The 16,167-nt window shown below is 55.2% G+C and overlaps 2 protein-coding genes across 2 annotated transcripts in view; one reads left to right on the top strand and one right to left on the bottom strand.

Moving 5' to 3' along the window:
• Window positions 1-16,167, top strand: part of LOC115938364 (dynein regulatory complex subunit 4) — a 47,098-nt gene that overhangs the window by 24,748 nt on the left and 6,183 nt on the right. Inside the window, exon 3 of the mRNA XM_081807594.1 lies at window positions 15,134-15,220. Coding sequence (XP_081663720.1) covers window positions 15,134-15,220 — 87 coding nt within the window. The remainder of the gene's footprint in view (window positions 1-15,133; window positions 15,221-16,167) is intronic.
• On the bottom strand, window positions 985-8,691 carry DBNDD1 (dysbindin domain containing 1). Its single transcript, XM_006750671.3, has 4 exons — window positions 8,572-8,691; window positions 3,309-3,455; window positions 2,790-2,930; window positions 985-2,009 (listed from the first exon to the last, which is right to left on the bottom strand). Exons 1-4 carry the CDS (start codon window positions 8,600-8,602, stop codon window positions 1,852-1,854), a joined length of 477 nt encoding a protein of 158 aa, XP_006750734.1. The 5' UTR covers window positions 8,603-8,691; the 3' UTR covers window positions 985-1,851.

Genomic DNA, 16,167 nt, shown 5'->3' with positions numbered 1-16,167 from the left:
AACCCCAACCCCTGCTGTTTGCGGCCTTGGATGCCCTCGTGCTCGCCTCCCCTGAGTCTGCTCAGCTCTTCCCTTCACCTGTTTGGGCCATCCGGGCACACACTACACAGGCCCAGGGACAGAGGAGACCTGGCCTGGAATCTTCCATGAGGGAGGCTCAGGCTTCCCTCCAGAGAGCCCAGTGGGAACAACTGCCTGGCATGGGGCCCAGGGCCTGTCTTCTGGGCCCCTTGTTTCATGGGTAATCCAGAGGATTGGGGTTTTGGCCTCACCCTTGGCCTTCTCCTCACAGGCCTTACCTACTGGCTCCCTTCTTGTGACAAGCTGCTGCTCTGGGCCTGGAGCTTCCTGGGAACCTGCCTGGGCTGGGAAGACTTGCCAGAGTGCACCTTGTGCTTTTCCGGGCCTGGGCTCGGGGTGGGGGACAGGATCTTCGCTTCCTAAGGCCTAGAAATCCAGGGCACTTGTCCCTGAGACATGGCCCACGTGAGCAGCCCAGAGGAGCCCCCGGTGGCTTCAGCTGGAGGAAGACTAGAGCAGCCAACCCCACCCCCACCCCCCAATACGCACTCCTGAGCGTTGGTGTCACCTGGAACGGAAGAGACCGTGCTTGGGCCTTAGGGAGAGATGAGATTTTAATCCGATCTTGTGTAAATATTAAGCTCTGCGGAAGGAAGCCATAGCAGGAAGGCTGGAGATGGGGAGCATGATCCTGGTGGGTGGGGTGGGTGGGGCATGCAGCTGCCCTTAGGGGATTTGATTTTAAGTGAACTTCGGGATGATGCCTGGTAAACATCCCTTGAGTTGGGGCTCATCGTATAGAGGGAGCAGGCACCGTCCCTCAGCATTTCTGAGGCCGATCTTCTCGGCGGGGAGCTTGCCTCTAGCTGCGCATGCTGGGCCTACGGCACGCCCAGGGCTACAGGAGAGCAGGTGTTCCTTCCCTAGAAATGTTTGAGGGGAATGGGTCAGGGCAGGTTGGCCTGGGGACCAGAAGCAAACTTCCGCATTTATTTTGAAACTGTTCTTGGACTTGCTGTCAGAGCAGAGCCTCTTCAGTCCCTTAGGTCATAGAAAGCAGCAATGGGAGCAGCTGAGCCTGGTGCCCTTAAGTCGGGGGCTGGGGGGCCGTGCCGGGGTCCACTCATGTTCCCAGTCCCCCTCGGGCTGCGCTACCCCAGGCCAGGACGCCATCCAGGGGCACAGACCTAGGACTGTGCATGCCTCTGTGTGCATTTGCGTGACAGGCTGTAGGGGTGTGTCCCCCTGCCCACTCCCCCCCACCCACGGTCTGAGGCAGTCGTGCCATATTTGGTGTTCTGAGCCGAGGACGGTGGGCCTGGCTGTCACACAGGAACTAAGACGAGCTGGGTCTCAGGGCCTGGGGAGGAGGTCCTGGTGCCAAGAAGAGGATGGGATTGAAAGGAAGGTGGCGTTGTTCAGGACGGACTCCCCTACCCACATTCTTGGCTGGATAGCAGAGCATCCCATAGGCCGCAGCGTGGTGTAGCCATTCCCAGACCGGAACCCTGAGATCCTCGGGGGTTTTGCAGAGAAGCTCTCTCCGGCTTCGCTCACCCTTACCCCGCACCCACTTGGGAATCTTGTGGCAGATGAGAGCACCAGTCCTGCAGACAGAAGTTTCCAAGAGGCCTAGGCCACTCCCACCTCATCCTCAGGTGCTGTGGTCCCTGATCAGGGACTGGAAAGGAGTGGGGACGTAAGGCCACTGGGCTGTGCTTGTGCTGGGGCGCCCCGAGAACCTGGCCCAGAGCCACATGGGGTGGGCGGAGTGTCCGTGGGGTCAGAATTGTCCAGATTTGCACTGCCTTGGCCCCAAGGCCAGCTGGCCTAGTCCTCCTTGGGCCTCTCCACGGTGAGAAATGTGTCCACAATTGCTGGCTGGCGCTCCGGGTCACCAAGCGGTTGCTTCTCTCGGTTCTGCTCGGCCCTGGTTCGTGTCCAGGAGGGGGAGCGCAGACAGCCAGTCCGGGGCAGTGGGTGCAGGCCTGACGGGAACACGGGGGTCAGGTCACTCCTGCAGCTACTGGGCTGGGCCTGTGTGTGTCTGGCCACACACTGGGGTCCCCTGGATGCTTAGAAAACACAGATGCCAGGCCACCAGTAATGTGGACTTGTGGGTCCGGGTGCAGCCCGGGCAAAGGCTTTTTTGATGCCCAAGGAGGGTCCCTGTGCGGCCGAGACCCACACCCTAGGTGTGAGCCTGGCCCCAGCAGCCAGCTGGCCCCTTACCCTCCCAGGGTGCAGGCTCTACAGGGCTGGGATCTGAGCACCCCCTTCCCACCCCCACCTGCACAAGGTGTAAGAAGGGAGAGAAGAATTGGTCCCTGGGTCCCCGTACCCCCACTGGCGGTCTTGCCATTTCTGGGGCCCTTGACGTCTTGGGCCAAGGGCAACACTTCCTCAGGAACCGAAGGGGAAACTAAGGCCTGAGCTGTGGAGCCAGGGCTGATGAAGGCCACCCCACTTTGCTTGGCCTAACTTGTGATTAAATTCACATGTAAATTTTGCTTTTGATGGGGACTATGACTTTGGCCTTTTGTTGGCATTTGGAAAGGAAAATTGAGGAAAACAGAAAAATTCCTTGATGTTGGGCAAGTAGACATGTAAAATGCAAAAATACTGAATGAGATGGTGCAGTGACAAGCACCAATTTTGACACACGTGTGAGAAAAATATTTTCAAAAATAGGGGTTGTGGAGAGCCGTGTTCCATGGGCTGGGGCCCCAGAACCGCCCACCACTCGCCGCGCCCCAACACCAGCCCACCTGCTGGCGATTCACCGGCCAGGCTCTCGTCGTCTGAGTCAGCAAAGACCTCGGCCAGCTCCTGGTCGGACATGTCGGTCAGCTCGGTGAGGTCCAGGAGGTCAAAGTGCACCTCCAGGGAGGAGACGCTGCTCAGGGGCTCTGCAGGGCGGGCGGAGGGGGCTGCTCATAATGGGCACAGTCTGGCCACCCAGGGACCACCTTCCCTCCCCCTGCCGCCGCCGAAGCCCCGGGGAAGAACCAGAGCTCTGGGCAGAGCCCTGCGGGGTCAGGGTAAGATGGGGCAGAACCCCCATCCCCCCATCGGCTCTCCACACTCAAGACTGAATGCCTTCTGGGTCCCCCATTTTGCAGATGGTATAGCCAAGGCCACAGCCCGAGCTGTAAGAGTCCAGCCGCAGCACCCCTCCCCCACACACACCTGGGGGAGTGTTTGGACAGGATGTGGACCTGACCCTCCATCCCCCAGGGGCTCACCGTCCCTCCAGAGTACATGCTGGGCAGGTCAGCTGTACTTACGCCTCCTCTCTGTGACCTGCAGGAGCCCCGGGGCTGGTATTGGGATGCCCACCTCCTCCTCGGCCGTGGGTGAGCGGTAGCTCTCCCCTGCCCCGTGGGCCAGGGTGCCCAGGGCTGCCTGTGGTCCCTCCACCTCCTGAACGGTTTCTGCAACAAAGACGGAAGGTGTTACCTGGGAGGAGAGATGCCGGTGGGGAAGACGGGAGTCCGTGGCTCACTGAGCCCTCCTCTGAGGCTCCGGACGGCGACCAGGGTTGCCTGGGGTAGTCTTGGGCTGGGGTCCCAGACAAGGGCCACTGGGTGCAGGAGGAGGGGAGTGTGCAACACTGTTACCTGTCTCTACTTTCAGGTCCAACCAACCGGCCCATGTCACTTGCATTTCCTTGCCTTTTGGGGCTCTTTGATCCAGAATGGCCCCTGCTTGCCTGTCTGTCCTCTGTGGATGCACTTACAAAAATGCACGTTCTGTTTGAACGCATAATGATTTATTTTCATAGTAAAAGAGACTGGGGGATATTTCTCTAGGTTTCTTCTATGTAATTTTTTTGGAAGATTTAATTGCTCATTTTTTACATATGACAATTATTTTTTTCTTTCAGTTGAGAGCAGTAGGCCCTGGGGGCAATCTGCTTGGTAGAGACTGCCGCTCAGAGATGGACCCCTGCCCCATAGAAGCACCAACCCCACCCTTCTGTTGTTTGGGCCAACACCTTGACCTCTTAGCTCACATCCCTCCATCCAAATTTCCTACCAGTTCCTCCAGAATGTTCCAGAGCCCATCCACATCTCCCCCTCCTGCTGCCTCACCTTGTCACTCCCCGAACTCAGCCAAAGAACCTGTTAGGCATGTCCCCTGAGGCAGCTGGATCCCTTGGCTCCCCCATGCCCCCATTGTGGCCCCATAGAGTGAACAGATGCCCTCTGGCTCCCCTCAGCAGTGCTCTGTGATGCACCAGGGTCTTGTCTAGGAGAGCGCAATTGGGCCCCCAACACCGGGAGCTGCCTGCCACGGGTGGGCCTTTCCTCAGCAGTGCAGTCAGCAGCCAGGATGCTGCCCAGCAGGTCCCATGTCTAAAGGGTCTCCAGCAAAGTGGGAAGATAGGCCATCCATTCACAGCTGTAGAGCTGGCTGGGCAACACCTGGCCTCCTCTGGGAGGGCACCACCCTCCCTGGGAAGTGTGGCTGAGGGAAGATGGGCCTGGGGACCTGCCCATGCTATTCATGTCATCACATGGGGTTTGGGGCTGGCCAGGCTGGACGGGGCTCAGGGTATCTGGTTTCCACTTCTCTGCTGCATTTGGAACGTGACTTCTGAGTATCCTCGAAGGGTAGAGTTACACCCACCACTGTCCTGGCCCGCCCAGCCCAGCAAGGACACCTTCCCACCCAGAGGGCACGAGAGATGTAATTCAGACCCTGCTCTGAGCTGGGGTGAGCAGGGGCCCCTGCCTTGAACCTCTCCATCCATCCCTGTCGAGAGTCCTTGAGGAGCCTTTACTCTGTGGGGCTCGGGAACCTGCTTTGTTTCCTTGAGTGGGGAAGTACAGCACCTGGTCCCTCTCTCTGAGGGTGTAGGACGGGCTCACATCACGCTGGCCTGTGCTGTCATAATTGTGAGATGCTTCCATGCACATGGCTCATGGTGATAGGTGAGGCAGGGGGACACGGTAGGGGATACACATCACACAGATGTCATCAGGACTTTGCTACTCTGGGAGAAGCTGCCAAAGGGTTTTGAGCTGAGTAGGACAACATCTACCTCCATTTTTAGGAGATGCAGGCTAGGTGGGAAGGATAAAGTCCACAGGTGTTGAGACAGTACAGGGTGAGGGGCAAGCACCACTATAGATGCTGGGGTTCAGGGGTCTCAGACGGCCTAGACTGTTGCACTGTTAAGCACATTTTGACAAGTGTCAACATCCCTGAAAGAGCCAAGCATCTGTGGTCAATGGCATCATGGATGATGGATAAACAAAATGTGGTCCATCCACACAAGGGGATGTTACTCAGCCATAAAAAAGAAAGCACCGACACAGGCTACAACATAGATGAGTCTTGAAAACATTATGGTTAAGTGCAGGCAGCCGGTCACAAAAGGCCATGCATTGCAACATTTATGTGAAATGTCCAGAACAGGCGAAACCACAGAGAGTAGAAAAGTAGATTAGAAAAGACAGACAGTAGCCCGTTGGTGGTTTCCAGGAGCTGGGGTGTGTGTGGAATGGGGGGTGACTACTAGTGGGTATGGGATTGCTTTTCAGGTTGATGAAAATATCCTAAAATCAGATGGTGGTGGTGGTTGCACAATTTTGTAAATGTACTAAAGGCACTGAACCTTATGCTTTAAAAGAGTGAATTTTATGATAAAAGAAATCCTCAGTGGAAACAGGTTGATTTTGGATGGAACTGAAGGGCAGATCCAGGAGGACCTAAGACATCAACTAACATTTGCTGCGCACCTACTGTGCGCCAGGCACCAGGCTCAGAGGCTGGCAGTAGGTGAGAGAAGTGTGACCTCTAGGACCTGGGCTTAGTCCTGGCACACAGTAGGTAAATGATTTGTCCAGTGAATGAACAAGCCAATAAATGTTTGTCCAATGAATGAACAAGCCCAAGACCCCACCCCAGAGTTTCTGAGCAGCTGTGCAGGAATCACCTGTCCATGGCTGAGGCCCACAGCTCAGCCTGGGGTAGGAAACAGGAGTGATCGCAGAAGCAGGCGAGGGGTGGGGCTGCTTGGTGCCAGGCTGAGCAGGGGCACCTGGGGCCAGGCTGCGGGGTGGCAACACCGTGATTCTCAGCGTAGCCCCCATCAAGCCCCTGCAGGGGCCACTGCTGCCCTGACCTGTGCAGGCAGCAAAGCAGGGCCCCATGGGGACTGCAGTTACCACGGTTACCACAGTTCCGCCCCCAGCACCGACGGCTGATGTGAGTGGATATGATAGGGTTACCTTGCACTAGGCTGCTGACCTATTTTCCAGCACATTTGTGTGAGAACTTGGCCCAAATCTTAAGTTCCCTGCTGTGTGCCCTGGGCCTTGACCTAAGCATCGAGCAGGTGCTCTGCATGAACAGATGAACAAATTAATGAAGTGAATAAATGAATATCATATACAACAAAATGGCAGTGGGGAGGCAGAGATGGTCACAGAGATGGGCCCTGTACGCTATTTCCCTAGCCCCTTGTCCTTGGACGTCGAGGATGCCGGGTGGGCCGTGCCAAGGCGCAGCCTCCTGAGTGCAGGGCCGTGGCCTCTCTCTCCCTGTGGCCGTTCGGACAGACTTGGAGTTGGGTGGGTCCAGAACCTGGGTTTACCAAAGGCCCCACTTGGGGCCCTTCAAGAAGCGCACTTCCTTCTCATCTCCATGTCTGGACACTTTGATATTAAGAAATTACTGCTAATTCGTTTAGGTGCAAAAATGGGATTTTCATTATGCTCTATGAAAACCTTATCTTTTAGAGACACTGTGAGGAATACTTACAGATGAAATAACATGTCGAGATTGGCTACAAATTACTACTGAAGGGTGGCTGGTGGTGGTCTGGTTGAGCAGGCTGGGAGGTGACACACGGAGCTTTACCACATTGTTCTACTTTTTTGTGTGTTCCACGTGCTCCAGAATCAAGTTTTCAGAAGTCCGTGAACTGAGAGAATGATGGTCACAGCCCTCCACCCGTGATCTTGAGAGATCCCACGGCAAGGGGATCACCAGGCCACTGTGTAGGCAGGAAATGGCTCCACAGAGTGTGAGCCCTCCCAGTGGGGCCCCCTCTGCTCCCACCCTGACTCCTGCAGAGTAGGCACCTATAAATACATCTCTGTGCATGGAATGAGTACGTGAGATTCATAAACTGGAGGATCATGAAGCCCCTCTCCCCAGCGCCTTCCTTCCCTGTCTCACTCAGGGCTCCCACAGCCTTGCGAGGGAAGTGACTCTGTCCCCACTGACAGAAGTGGACATGGAAACTGAGGGCCAAGCTGCTTTGCCCACATCTCTCACAGCTCTGTGCTCTCCAGCCCTTGCCCTCCAAACCTTTCCCATCACGTCCCCACATAGCTGCCTCTGGGAAGTCCTGGGGTCCTGGGACTGTCAGTGGCAAGAAAAAGCTGGATCCCTTAAACAAGGGACAAAACAAAGAAAACCCACACCCACCAGCTCTGGGTGTGTCGGGTGGTGTTTGCCGGGTGGGTGACAAGGGCCCTCAGACAGCTGTCTGGGCTGCACCTGCCCAACTCAGACTGCAGACACAGCAGTGGGTGGGCCCATGGCTTCAGGACACCCCCCTGAGAGCCATCCCTTTGGGCTCCAGATGAGATTGCTGACGTGGCTGGGGTCCCTCCTCAGGTCCCTGTGTGGTCAAGAGTGGCTCCCTGGGATGGGACCTCCAGGAAACCCATGATGCGTCTGGGGCCTAGCCAGGCCGGTGGAGGCGCTCATGGCGCCGAACACTTTTCCTGAAAAGGACTCTTGAGGTGGGGGTTCCTAGAGTTTTCCTCCCGTCACCAGCTGCCACCCTGACCGAGCCGGACTCCAAAGAGGGGAGACCTAGGTAGAATCTCAGACGTCAGAGTCGCCGAGAGCGGACAGGGGCTTCGAGGAGGCCTCCTTCCGTGCATACCTGCCCTCCCAGATGTGAGCGCCCCTGGGCCTCGCCCTGGCCGACAAGCCCTGCAAGCGTGGGGCAGGCCCCCCCCCCCCCGGTAGGCCATGCCGGGTGCAACGCCCTCCTCCCCCCCCACGCCCCCCGCCCCCGGCCCTATCCCAGCGCGGTGCCCTGCAGGATCCCAGCGGCGGCCTCCCTGCCCTAGCCCCCGGCGAACAAAGCAGATACGCGGCCCAGAAGGGCAGCGCCGACCCCCACGCCTCGCGGAGCTGTACCCCAAACTGCGGCCCAGACACGCCCCATGCCCAGACCCCCCGGACCCCTGCTCTGCTGGTTTGGGGTTCAGCACGAAACTCTGGGCCAACCACCCAGGAGCGCGCCAGGCGACTGAAAGCGCAGAGGACAAGGGGGCGGGGACGCGATGTGTGCGCCCCCCGCCTAAAGCGGGGGCCGTTCCCGGGAGGTGCCCCCGGCCTAGCTCCCCCGGCGGCAGGCCAGGCTTCCTCCGGCTCCGGCCAGGCGCAACTCGGAGCTACCGGTGGGTCTTGTGCGGCCCCCGGGAGCGGCCGACGAGTGGGCCAGGGGGGAAGGGGCTGCGGCTGGCTGCGGGGGAAGGCGCAGCTCGGGGACTCCTGGGGACTTGGGGCCGCACTCACCTCCCGGGCCGGCGCCCTCCGGGGTCTCCATGCGGCCGGCGGGGTCTGGGAGGGGCGCGGGCGGCGGCGGCGTCACCCAGCCCGGGCGCCCCTGCAGCTGCGGCGGCGACTCGGCCCCAGCTCGCGGCGCAGCGCATCGGGGCAGCAGCCGGGGGGCCGCGGCGGCAGGGAGGAGCCCGCGGGGCGGGGCGCGCAGCTGCTCCGGGGCCCGGGTTCCCCCTAGCATCCTCCCCCCGGAGCCCCGCAGCACAGGTGCGGCCCCGCCCCGCCCCGCGCGCGCCCCCTGCCGGCCCAGGCTCTGCGGACCACCTCTCCCACCGACCTCCGGAGCTGCGGACCCACCCGCAACCGGCGGCGGCCTCCCATCCTCGGCCCGGCCCTTGCGCCCTCTGCGCCCCCAGCGCGCTCACTTCTCCTGCAGCCGTGCCAACTTTCGTCCATTTGTTCACCCCCAGATATTTATGGGGTGCCGGCTACGTGCCGGCGCCTCGCGGGCCAATGGAGAGGAGGCACAGAGGAGAAGCAAAGGCGGCGCCCAAACCCTTGGCCCCAAAGCCAAGAATTGCAGATTGTGATGAATACTGTGAAGAACACTGCGGGTGGGGCTGGGCGAGAGTTTAATGGCGAGGCCGGATGGGGGCGTGGGTGGGAGATGGGAGGTAGGGAGATGGGAGCGGGCAGAGAGAGGGCCCCGGGAGGGAAGGCAGGGTCTGGGCACGCTGAGAACGACACGCAAGTCCCTGGAACGCGACCCCGTGCCAAGCTCTTTGTGCACAGTATCTCAGTCATTCCCCCAGAGATCCTAAGAAGACGGTGTCCTGGTTTTCCAGGTGAAGAAACTTGAGTACAGAGAGGGTAGGTAAGCTGACCAAGGTTACACAGCCAGGCACTGGAAGCCAAAGGGTCTGAATCCAAGCCCAAAGGCTGCACTTTTATAAAAACAAACCAAACCAAAGAAAAGCATCAGGGAGAAAGAGTTTGTTCCCGGCTGGGAGTGGAAAAGGCCCACAGAAGAGGGAGGTGGGTATGAACTTGGTGTTTGCAGGAAAGGCACCATCTCAAAGGCAGGTGGTCCACATAGCTTCAGCCAACCAAGGCACTCATTGCCCCGTCCAACTCCAGTCATACAGAACCCACAGCCTTCAAGATTGTCAGTCAGCGAGGCTGGCTAATAGTTCCCATTTTTCTTTAGTTTACAAAACAAATGAAAACAAAAACTGCAGTCTGCAACCTTCTAAAATGATTTCATGACCCACTAGAACTGGCCATTGTTGTGAGCCATGGCCTCCTTGCGACCCCAAAATGGGGAGAGAATGTTCTCTCAGGGAAGAAACTGAATTATAGGGTGGGTGGTGGGGACATAAGCGAGCCAGTCAGTGCCCTAGGAAGCTGGGGCAGTGGATGGGCACTGGCTGTTCAGAGTCAGCTGGGGTGACAGATTGTAGTTCTCAAAATGGTCAGATAAGTATTTCTGATTCCACTTCCAGAACCTTCCACTCCCATCAAGACACTCCCCCATCGATACTCCTTCTGTTGAACCTGGGCGAGGCTTGTGATGGCTCTGGCCAATAGAGTGTGGCAGAAATGATGCCATGTGACTTCTGAAGTTGGGTCATAAGGGGATTCAGCTCAGGAGGCCCCCCTGGAATCTGGCCACCTTGTGTGAGGAAGCCCAAGCCACTTGAGAGGCCACCTGTGTGTGTTCTGGCCGGCAATAGCCATTAGGCCAGACTCAAGTCTCTCAGTCAATGGGCAGACATGAGACTCCACCTTTGAGCCACCCCTCTGGGGGTGGTCTGTGGAGCTGAGGTGTCCTGTCCCACCGAGTCCTGGCTGAGTTGTAAATTCATGAGCAAGAGAGATATTGCCACTGTATTAAACCACTACTTTTTGGGGGTGACCTGTTATGTAGTCATAGTAACTGTAAGAGCAGTTGTTTAATAATTATCCCCATCTGAGAGATGAATAGGTGGATACAGAGGGGGTCTTGTCAAAGGCATCCCAGCCGGTAAGCAGCAAGTGATCTGATTCCAGAGGCCAGTGTTTATTTATTTTTAACTTTTCATTAAGAACATTTTCAAGGGCGCCTGGGTGGCTCAGTTGGTTAGGCGACTGCCTTCGGCTCAGGTCATGATCCTGGAGTCCTGGGATCGAGTCCCTGGCATCGGGCTCCCTGCTTGGCGGGGAGTCTGCTTCTCCCTCTGACCCTCCTCCCTCTCATGCTCTCTGTCTCTCGTTCTCTCTCTCTCTCAAATAAATAAATAAAATCTTTTTTTTTTTTTTAAAAAAGAACATTTTCAAATAAAAGGAGAGAGAATAGCATGATTAACCTGCATGTACCCATTATCCCATCACCAAGATTCAACAGTTACCAACTCATGGCTGATCTTCTTTCCTCCCTACTATCAATCACCTCCCTCCACTGCTGGATTGTTTTTGTTTTGTTTTGAGTAGGCTCCATGCCCAGTGTGGAGTCTAACAGGGGGCTTGAACTCATGACCCTGAGATCAAGACCTGAGCTGAGATCGAGTCGGACACCTAACCAACTGAGCCACCCAGGCACTCCTGCTAGATTGTTTTGAAACAAATCCTACGCACTATATAATTTCATTTGTAAACACTTCACTATCGATCTCTAAAAGAGAGCCCAAAAATAAATAAATAAAGAGAGTTCAGTCTTCTTAAGGACTCTATTGTCCTAACATCCAGGCATCTATCGAGTTGATTTTGTGGCCCGGGGTGGTTTACCTGACCACCGAGGAAGCAGGCATTAGGAAGAGCCAGACATGAGACAACATCAGTGGGTCTGTATGTATCAACATTTCCTCTGTGATTTTGCTGGAAACTCAGATGCCATTTATCTGGGCTTCAGAGCTGCACAGCATGATGCTGAATAAAAGTATCTGGAGCCACACATGTGAAGAAAAGGCTCTTTTCTAAGAATCTGAACTCAAATACGATATGAAAAGCACAGGTCACCGTGGGCCCTGTCAGGAGCCCAGGGAGTTGCTGGCCAGGGCTCCCTTGAACTGTTCATCTCTGCAATCCATACCGATAAACTAGGTGACTCTGTTGGTTTTGACAAATGAATTCCCTGTCTGGTTATCCTTAGCTAACCCTCTTATTCTTTTGCCCTTTTTGCTGGAAGGAATTAATGTTAATGCATTTATTTAATTCAGAGATCCCAGACTTCTAAAGCAAAAAAGCCAATCAGCATGAGGCACCTAGCATATTGGGCAGTGTTAAATAACAATAATTACCCCTCTGTGTTACCCAGCTGCACTGTCTTGCCTGCCAACCCTCCTCTGGGAGGCCCTGGCATTGCGGGAGGAGGCCCCTATCAGGCCAGTGGTGTCTGGCTCAGAGGCGTAGGCTCTTGGCTGTCCAGGCACAGTGACATGACCAGACTTCACAAAGGCCTCTGGGCCAGCTATAAGTAAATCAGGCTCTGTGCGAGCCCCACTCCAAAGCAGCCAGGGCTTGGGTGGGCAACCAGAAGCCCCTTAGGGTCATCACTGTGGCTCTCAGATCCCTACCTCTGTGTGTGAGCTGGGGCCTAAGCAAGCCCAACAAGCGAGGCATTTTCCTCCTTGGGTGGGACTGGCCGATCCAAGCTCACCTAAGCCCTTCTTCTGTACTCACACTCTGTCCTCAGTGCAACTCTCCAGGGGGAGAAGATTCTGGAATCTTCTCCATCCCCAAGCAGATGGGAAAACATGACCTGCTGCAAAACCACTAGTTAGGAAGATGCCAATGTAGAGGGTGTAGAAAAAAAGAGGACAAATACTGTGTAAAGACGGGCACTCTCAGCTTTCTGGGTGACAGAGTGATGCACATAGGTAATAGGGTGAAATTCACTTTCGAAATCATATAATGACTAGCGGTTTTCAGAGCAAAAGGTTAGGAAGGGAACCTCAAAACTCTCTTTTTTCCTGCAGTGCCTGTCTGGAAACTTCTGGCAGACGCTTCTCGTTTGTCCTCAATGTCCTCGTCCGTAAGGACAGGGGCCACAGAGGAGGCCTCCTCAGGAAGAGCAGTCTATGTTTGAGAAGGAGACACTTCAGAGCTAGCTGGAAAATATTTTTCTCTCCTATTTTCGTTTTGTTCTGACGGTTTGCAGAAACCCAGCCATCTTCCAACCCCACTCCGACAGCAGGTGGGAGCAATCTTCAAAGGCGGGCAGGGTGGGGTGTGGCCCGTGGGCATAATCTCAGCCCAGACTTGAATCTCGTTTGGGTACCTTCTGGGAGCCTTGGGTGGCCGATCCTTCTTTGCTCCCTGTCTCCGGCCTTCACCGAAAGCATCTCTGCCGAGCACCTGCTATGTACTGTTGTAGGCGCGGGACGTAAGAGAAAACAGTTCCTCCCCCCTTCATGGAGCTTAAGTTCTAGTCTCGGACACACGCAAAATCCCGCAACGAAATGCGTTTAGGAATTTCGGGGAGATGAAGCGCGTGGTTGATACGGGGCTGCCGGAAAAGTCTACCCGACTCTGCAACCCCGGGTTCCGCCCAGTGTGCGTTGCTAGGAACTCGCCTGGGCTGTTGCGAGGGGCTGTCGCGGCCGGCTGAGTCTCGCGAGGATCTCCGAGACTTCGCGCGGGACCGCCCATCGGTTGCCGGGAGACGGCGCAGCCTCGGCGGGGCGGGAGCCGTCTGTCTGCAGGCCGCGGCCGGTCTCGACCACCAGAGCCATGGTGAGGAGGCGCGGGGACCTGGGGCTCCTTGGTTAGCCGGCCCTGCGCGCAGAGAGACGACTGGACGGGGAGGCCTGGGTCCCCGGGACCTGTGCACGCTGAGACCCCAGAATGGGGAGGCCTGGAGTTCTGGGTTCCTGGCACTGAGGCCTTGGTGCTCTCGTGGCGTCTTCGTGGGGAGAGCACTGGGTGCTGCGGATCCCGCACCCTCTTGGAGCTGAGAGATCTGGGCTCTCCAGGATCCGGTGCTCACAGGGGTGCGCATAAACGCGCCCCCCCCCCCCCCCATCCAGGGTCTGGTGTGCACGCTTTCCAGAAGACAACCTGGGTCAGAAGGATTTCCTATCTGGAAGGAAGTCTCAGTCCTCCAGATCCTTGGGACCTAGGGTTAGGGGCCTGGAGTACAGTCGGGGGCAGGCGATACCCTAGGACCTCCAGTCTCTGGGGTGAAGAGCCTGGGGCGTACCAGAGTGGCTAGAGGTCCGTCTACCCCGAGGCGTCCTGGACAGAGCCTCAGGGCACAGGAGCTGCTCTTTCCTTGGAGAGCCTTGGAGGAGTCAGGCCTCTATGGAGATGAGCAGGGTGGGAGCTCTCTGCCTCGCCAGTTCTTCCTCCCTGTCTCACTATCAGGGCCCTCAGCTGCCCCACCACTCTGATAGAGGAGTTTTCAGTAGCTCATTTTCCAGGCAGATGCAGCAGGAGGGGTATGAGCTAGTGGGGAGGACCCCTCTCCAGGAGCTATGCCAAGCCCCTGCATTTGGCTGTGAGTTGCCAAGTAGTTATGAACCGGTGGGACCTTCTCATGGGGTGGACTTCTTGGAGTAGAGGGATGAGAAAGACGGCAGTACGTTAGGAGTGAAGATTTCAGTGCGTGGGTCTTTTAGAATCAACTGGAAAAGGCCACCAAAATACTTAAGTTTATCACTAGCTTGTCCGAATATGGGTGATTTTCCTATTTTCTTTTTGCTTTTCTATGTTTTCTAAGATATCCGTGTAAAAATTTTTTTGTAATCATAAAAATGTTAACAGACACATAGACATACACATACACATATAGAAACATTAATAGAGACATTTAGATGCATACACAGAAATGTTACAGAAACATGGGGATGCATGCACACACAGAAGCATGGGTCACAGAGTTGGGAGAAGTGAAGGCAGAAGGTGGGGATTTGGAAATTCAGTACCTGCTTGAGTGGCCCTTGGGAAGTGAGTGGGGGTGGGAGGTTCTTTCATCTTGTCAAAGTTGTTAGAAGCAGGTGTGACACTAGGAGCCATTCCTGTGTGGTGAACCATTTACAGAGCACCCATGGTGAGTGCTGTCTGCTTCAGCTCTTGACCAGGGTTCTTGGAAGGAGTTTTATATTTGGAAGAAAAGAAGCCTCATGTTACCCCCCTGACCATTGCTGTAGGTCCATTTCTCCTTACACATACCCAATAGTTTCTTGCAGGTTTCGCTATGGTGGTTACAAGCATTATTGTGAACACGGTAACATTTGACAGTGTGCTGTTGGGGTTCTTCCTGGCCAAGTAAATTTTGCATTCATATCCAGGAGGTCTCTGCCACATACCAAGGAGTGGATTTGGAACGAGTTCCCCCCCCTTCCTTTCTGAGGGAGAAAATGTTCTCTTCTGAAGAGGAAGATTTGTGCTTGCTTTTCTTTGTGCGTGGTTATGGGTGGGAAGCCTTAGGGCACGGTGATGTGCTCCAGGTGGGGCATGACACAGTGAGCAATAGGAGACAGGAACCAGAATAGGTCCTCCTGTCCCAGTGTGCCCCGGGGGTTAATCAGAGCCAGCCAGATGGTGATGTCTTTAGACAGAGCCTGCCTTCCTTACCCAATCATCTCTTCTTTAATCAAAGGCGCCCAAGAAGAAAGGGAAGAAAGGAAAAACCAAAGGTACCCCGATTGTTGATGGGCTTGCTCCGGAGGACATGAGCAAGGAGCAGGTGAGCAAGGCCTTGGCCTAGTCCTGGGTCGGGATGGGACTGGTGGGTGTTGTTCCAAGTTGTCTCTGGGTGTTTGCCTTTATGAACCTCTTTCGCCGCCCACTGTCTCCTTATCCATCTCTCCTCAGTCTGCTCCTGCACTTCTGTCCAAACCAGGATATGCCTTCTTCCATTTCCATAATTCTCATCAGCTCCAAAGCTATCAAATGCAGTACATATTCAAAAACTAATGATGTAATGTATGGTGATTGATATAATAACATAATAAAAAAAAACAAATGCAGTACGTATTAAGAAAAAAAGCAATATAGCTACATTGAAAATTTTTTAATAGGGTGATAGGAATTTGGAAGGAAATGATTTTCTGATATAAAAACTATTTTTAATTTTCTTTTTTTAAAAGATTTTATTTATTTGACAGAGAGAGAGAGCAAGAGAGAGAGCACAAGCAAGGGGAGCAGCGGAGGGAGAGGGAGAAGCAGGCTCCCCGCTGAGCAAGGAGCCCGACGACGCGGGCCTCAATCCCAGGACCCTGGGATCATGACCTGAGCTGAAGGCAGACGCTTAACGACTGAGTCACCCAGGCATCCGTATTTTTAATTTTCTGTGTATCATTTCTTTTTCTTTTTTTTTTTTTAAAGATTTTATTTATTTATTTGAGAGAGAGAGTGAGAGAGACAGAGAGAGCACGAGGGGGGAGCGGGAGAGGGAGAAGCAGACTCCCGCTAAGCAGGGAGCCCGATGCGGAACTCGATCCCGGGACTCCAGGATCATGACCTGAGCCGAAGGCAGTCGCTCAACCAACTGAGCTACCCAGGCGCCCATCTGTGTATCCTTTCAATTTTACCCTTTTATGTACCTGATGTTCACTGAGCTGTTACCACAATATATGCATATATAGTATTCTTATTTATTTTATTTGCCATTAAACAGTAGGAATTATTTAT

The sequence above is a fragment of the Leptonychotes weddellii genome, chromosome 16 (assembly GCF_054177405.1).
Source record: "Leptonychotes weddellii isolate Sample4059 chromosome 16, ASM5417740v2, whole genome shotgun sequence".
NCBI classification, from domain to species: Eukaryota; Metazoa; Chordata; class Mammalia; order Carnivora; family Phocidae; genus Leptonychotes; species Leptonychotes weddellii.
Note: the sequence above shows the minus strand (reverse complement) of the source record. Positions and strands in the feature narration are given on the sequence as shown.

What these genes read in the sequence shown, in the direction of transcription:
- DBNDD1 (XM_006750671.3), bottom strand. Translation starts at nt 8,602, where the DNA reads ATGGAGACCCCGGAGGGCGCCGGCCCGGGAG. An exon ending in GGAGGGCGCCGGCCCGGGAG is followed by an intron (nt 3,456 to 8,571) that starts GTGAGTGCGGCC and finishes TCTTTGTTGCAG; the next exon opens with AAACCGTTCAGGAGGTGGAG. An exon ending in GCAGGTCACAGAGAGGAGGC is followed by an intron (nt 2,931 to 3,308) that starts GTAAGTACAGCT and finishes CCCGCCCTGCAG; the next exon opens with AGCCCCTGAGCAGCGTCTCC.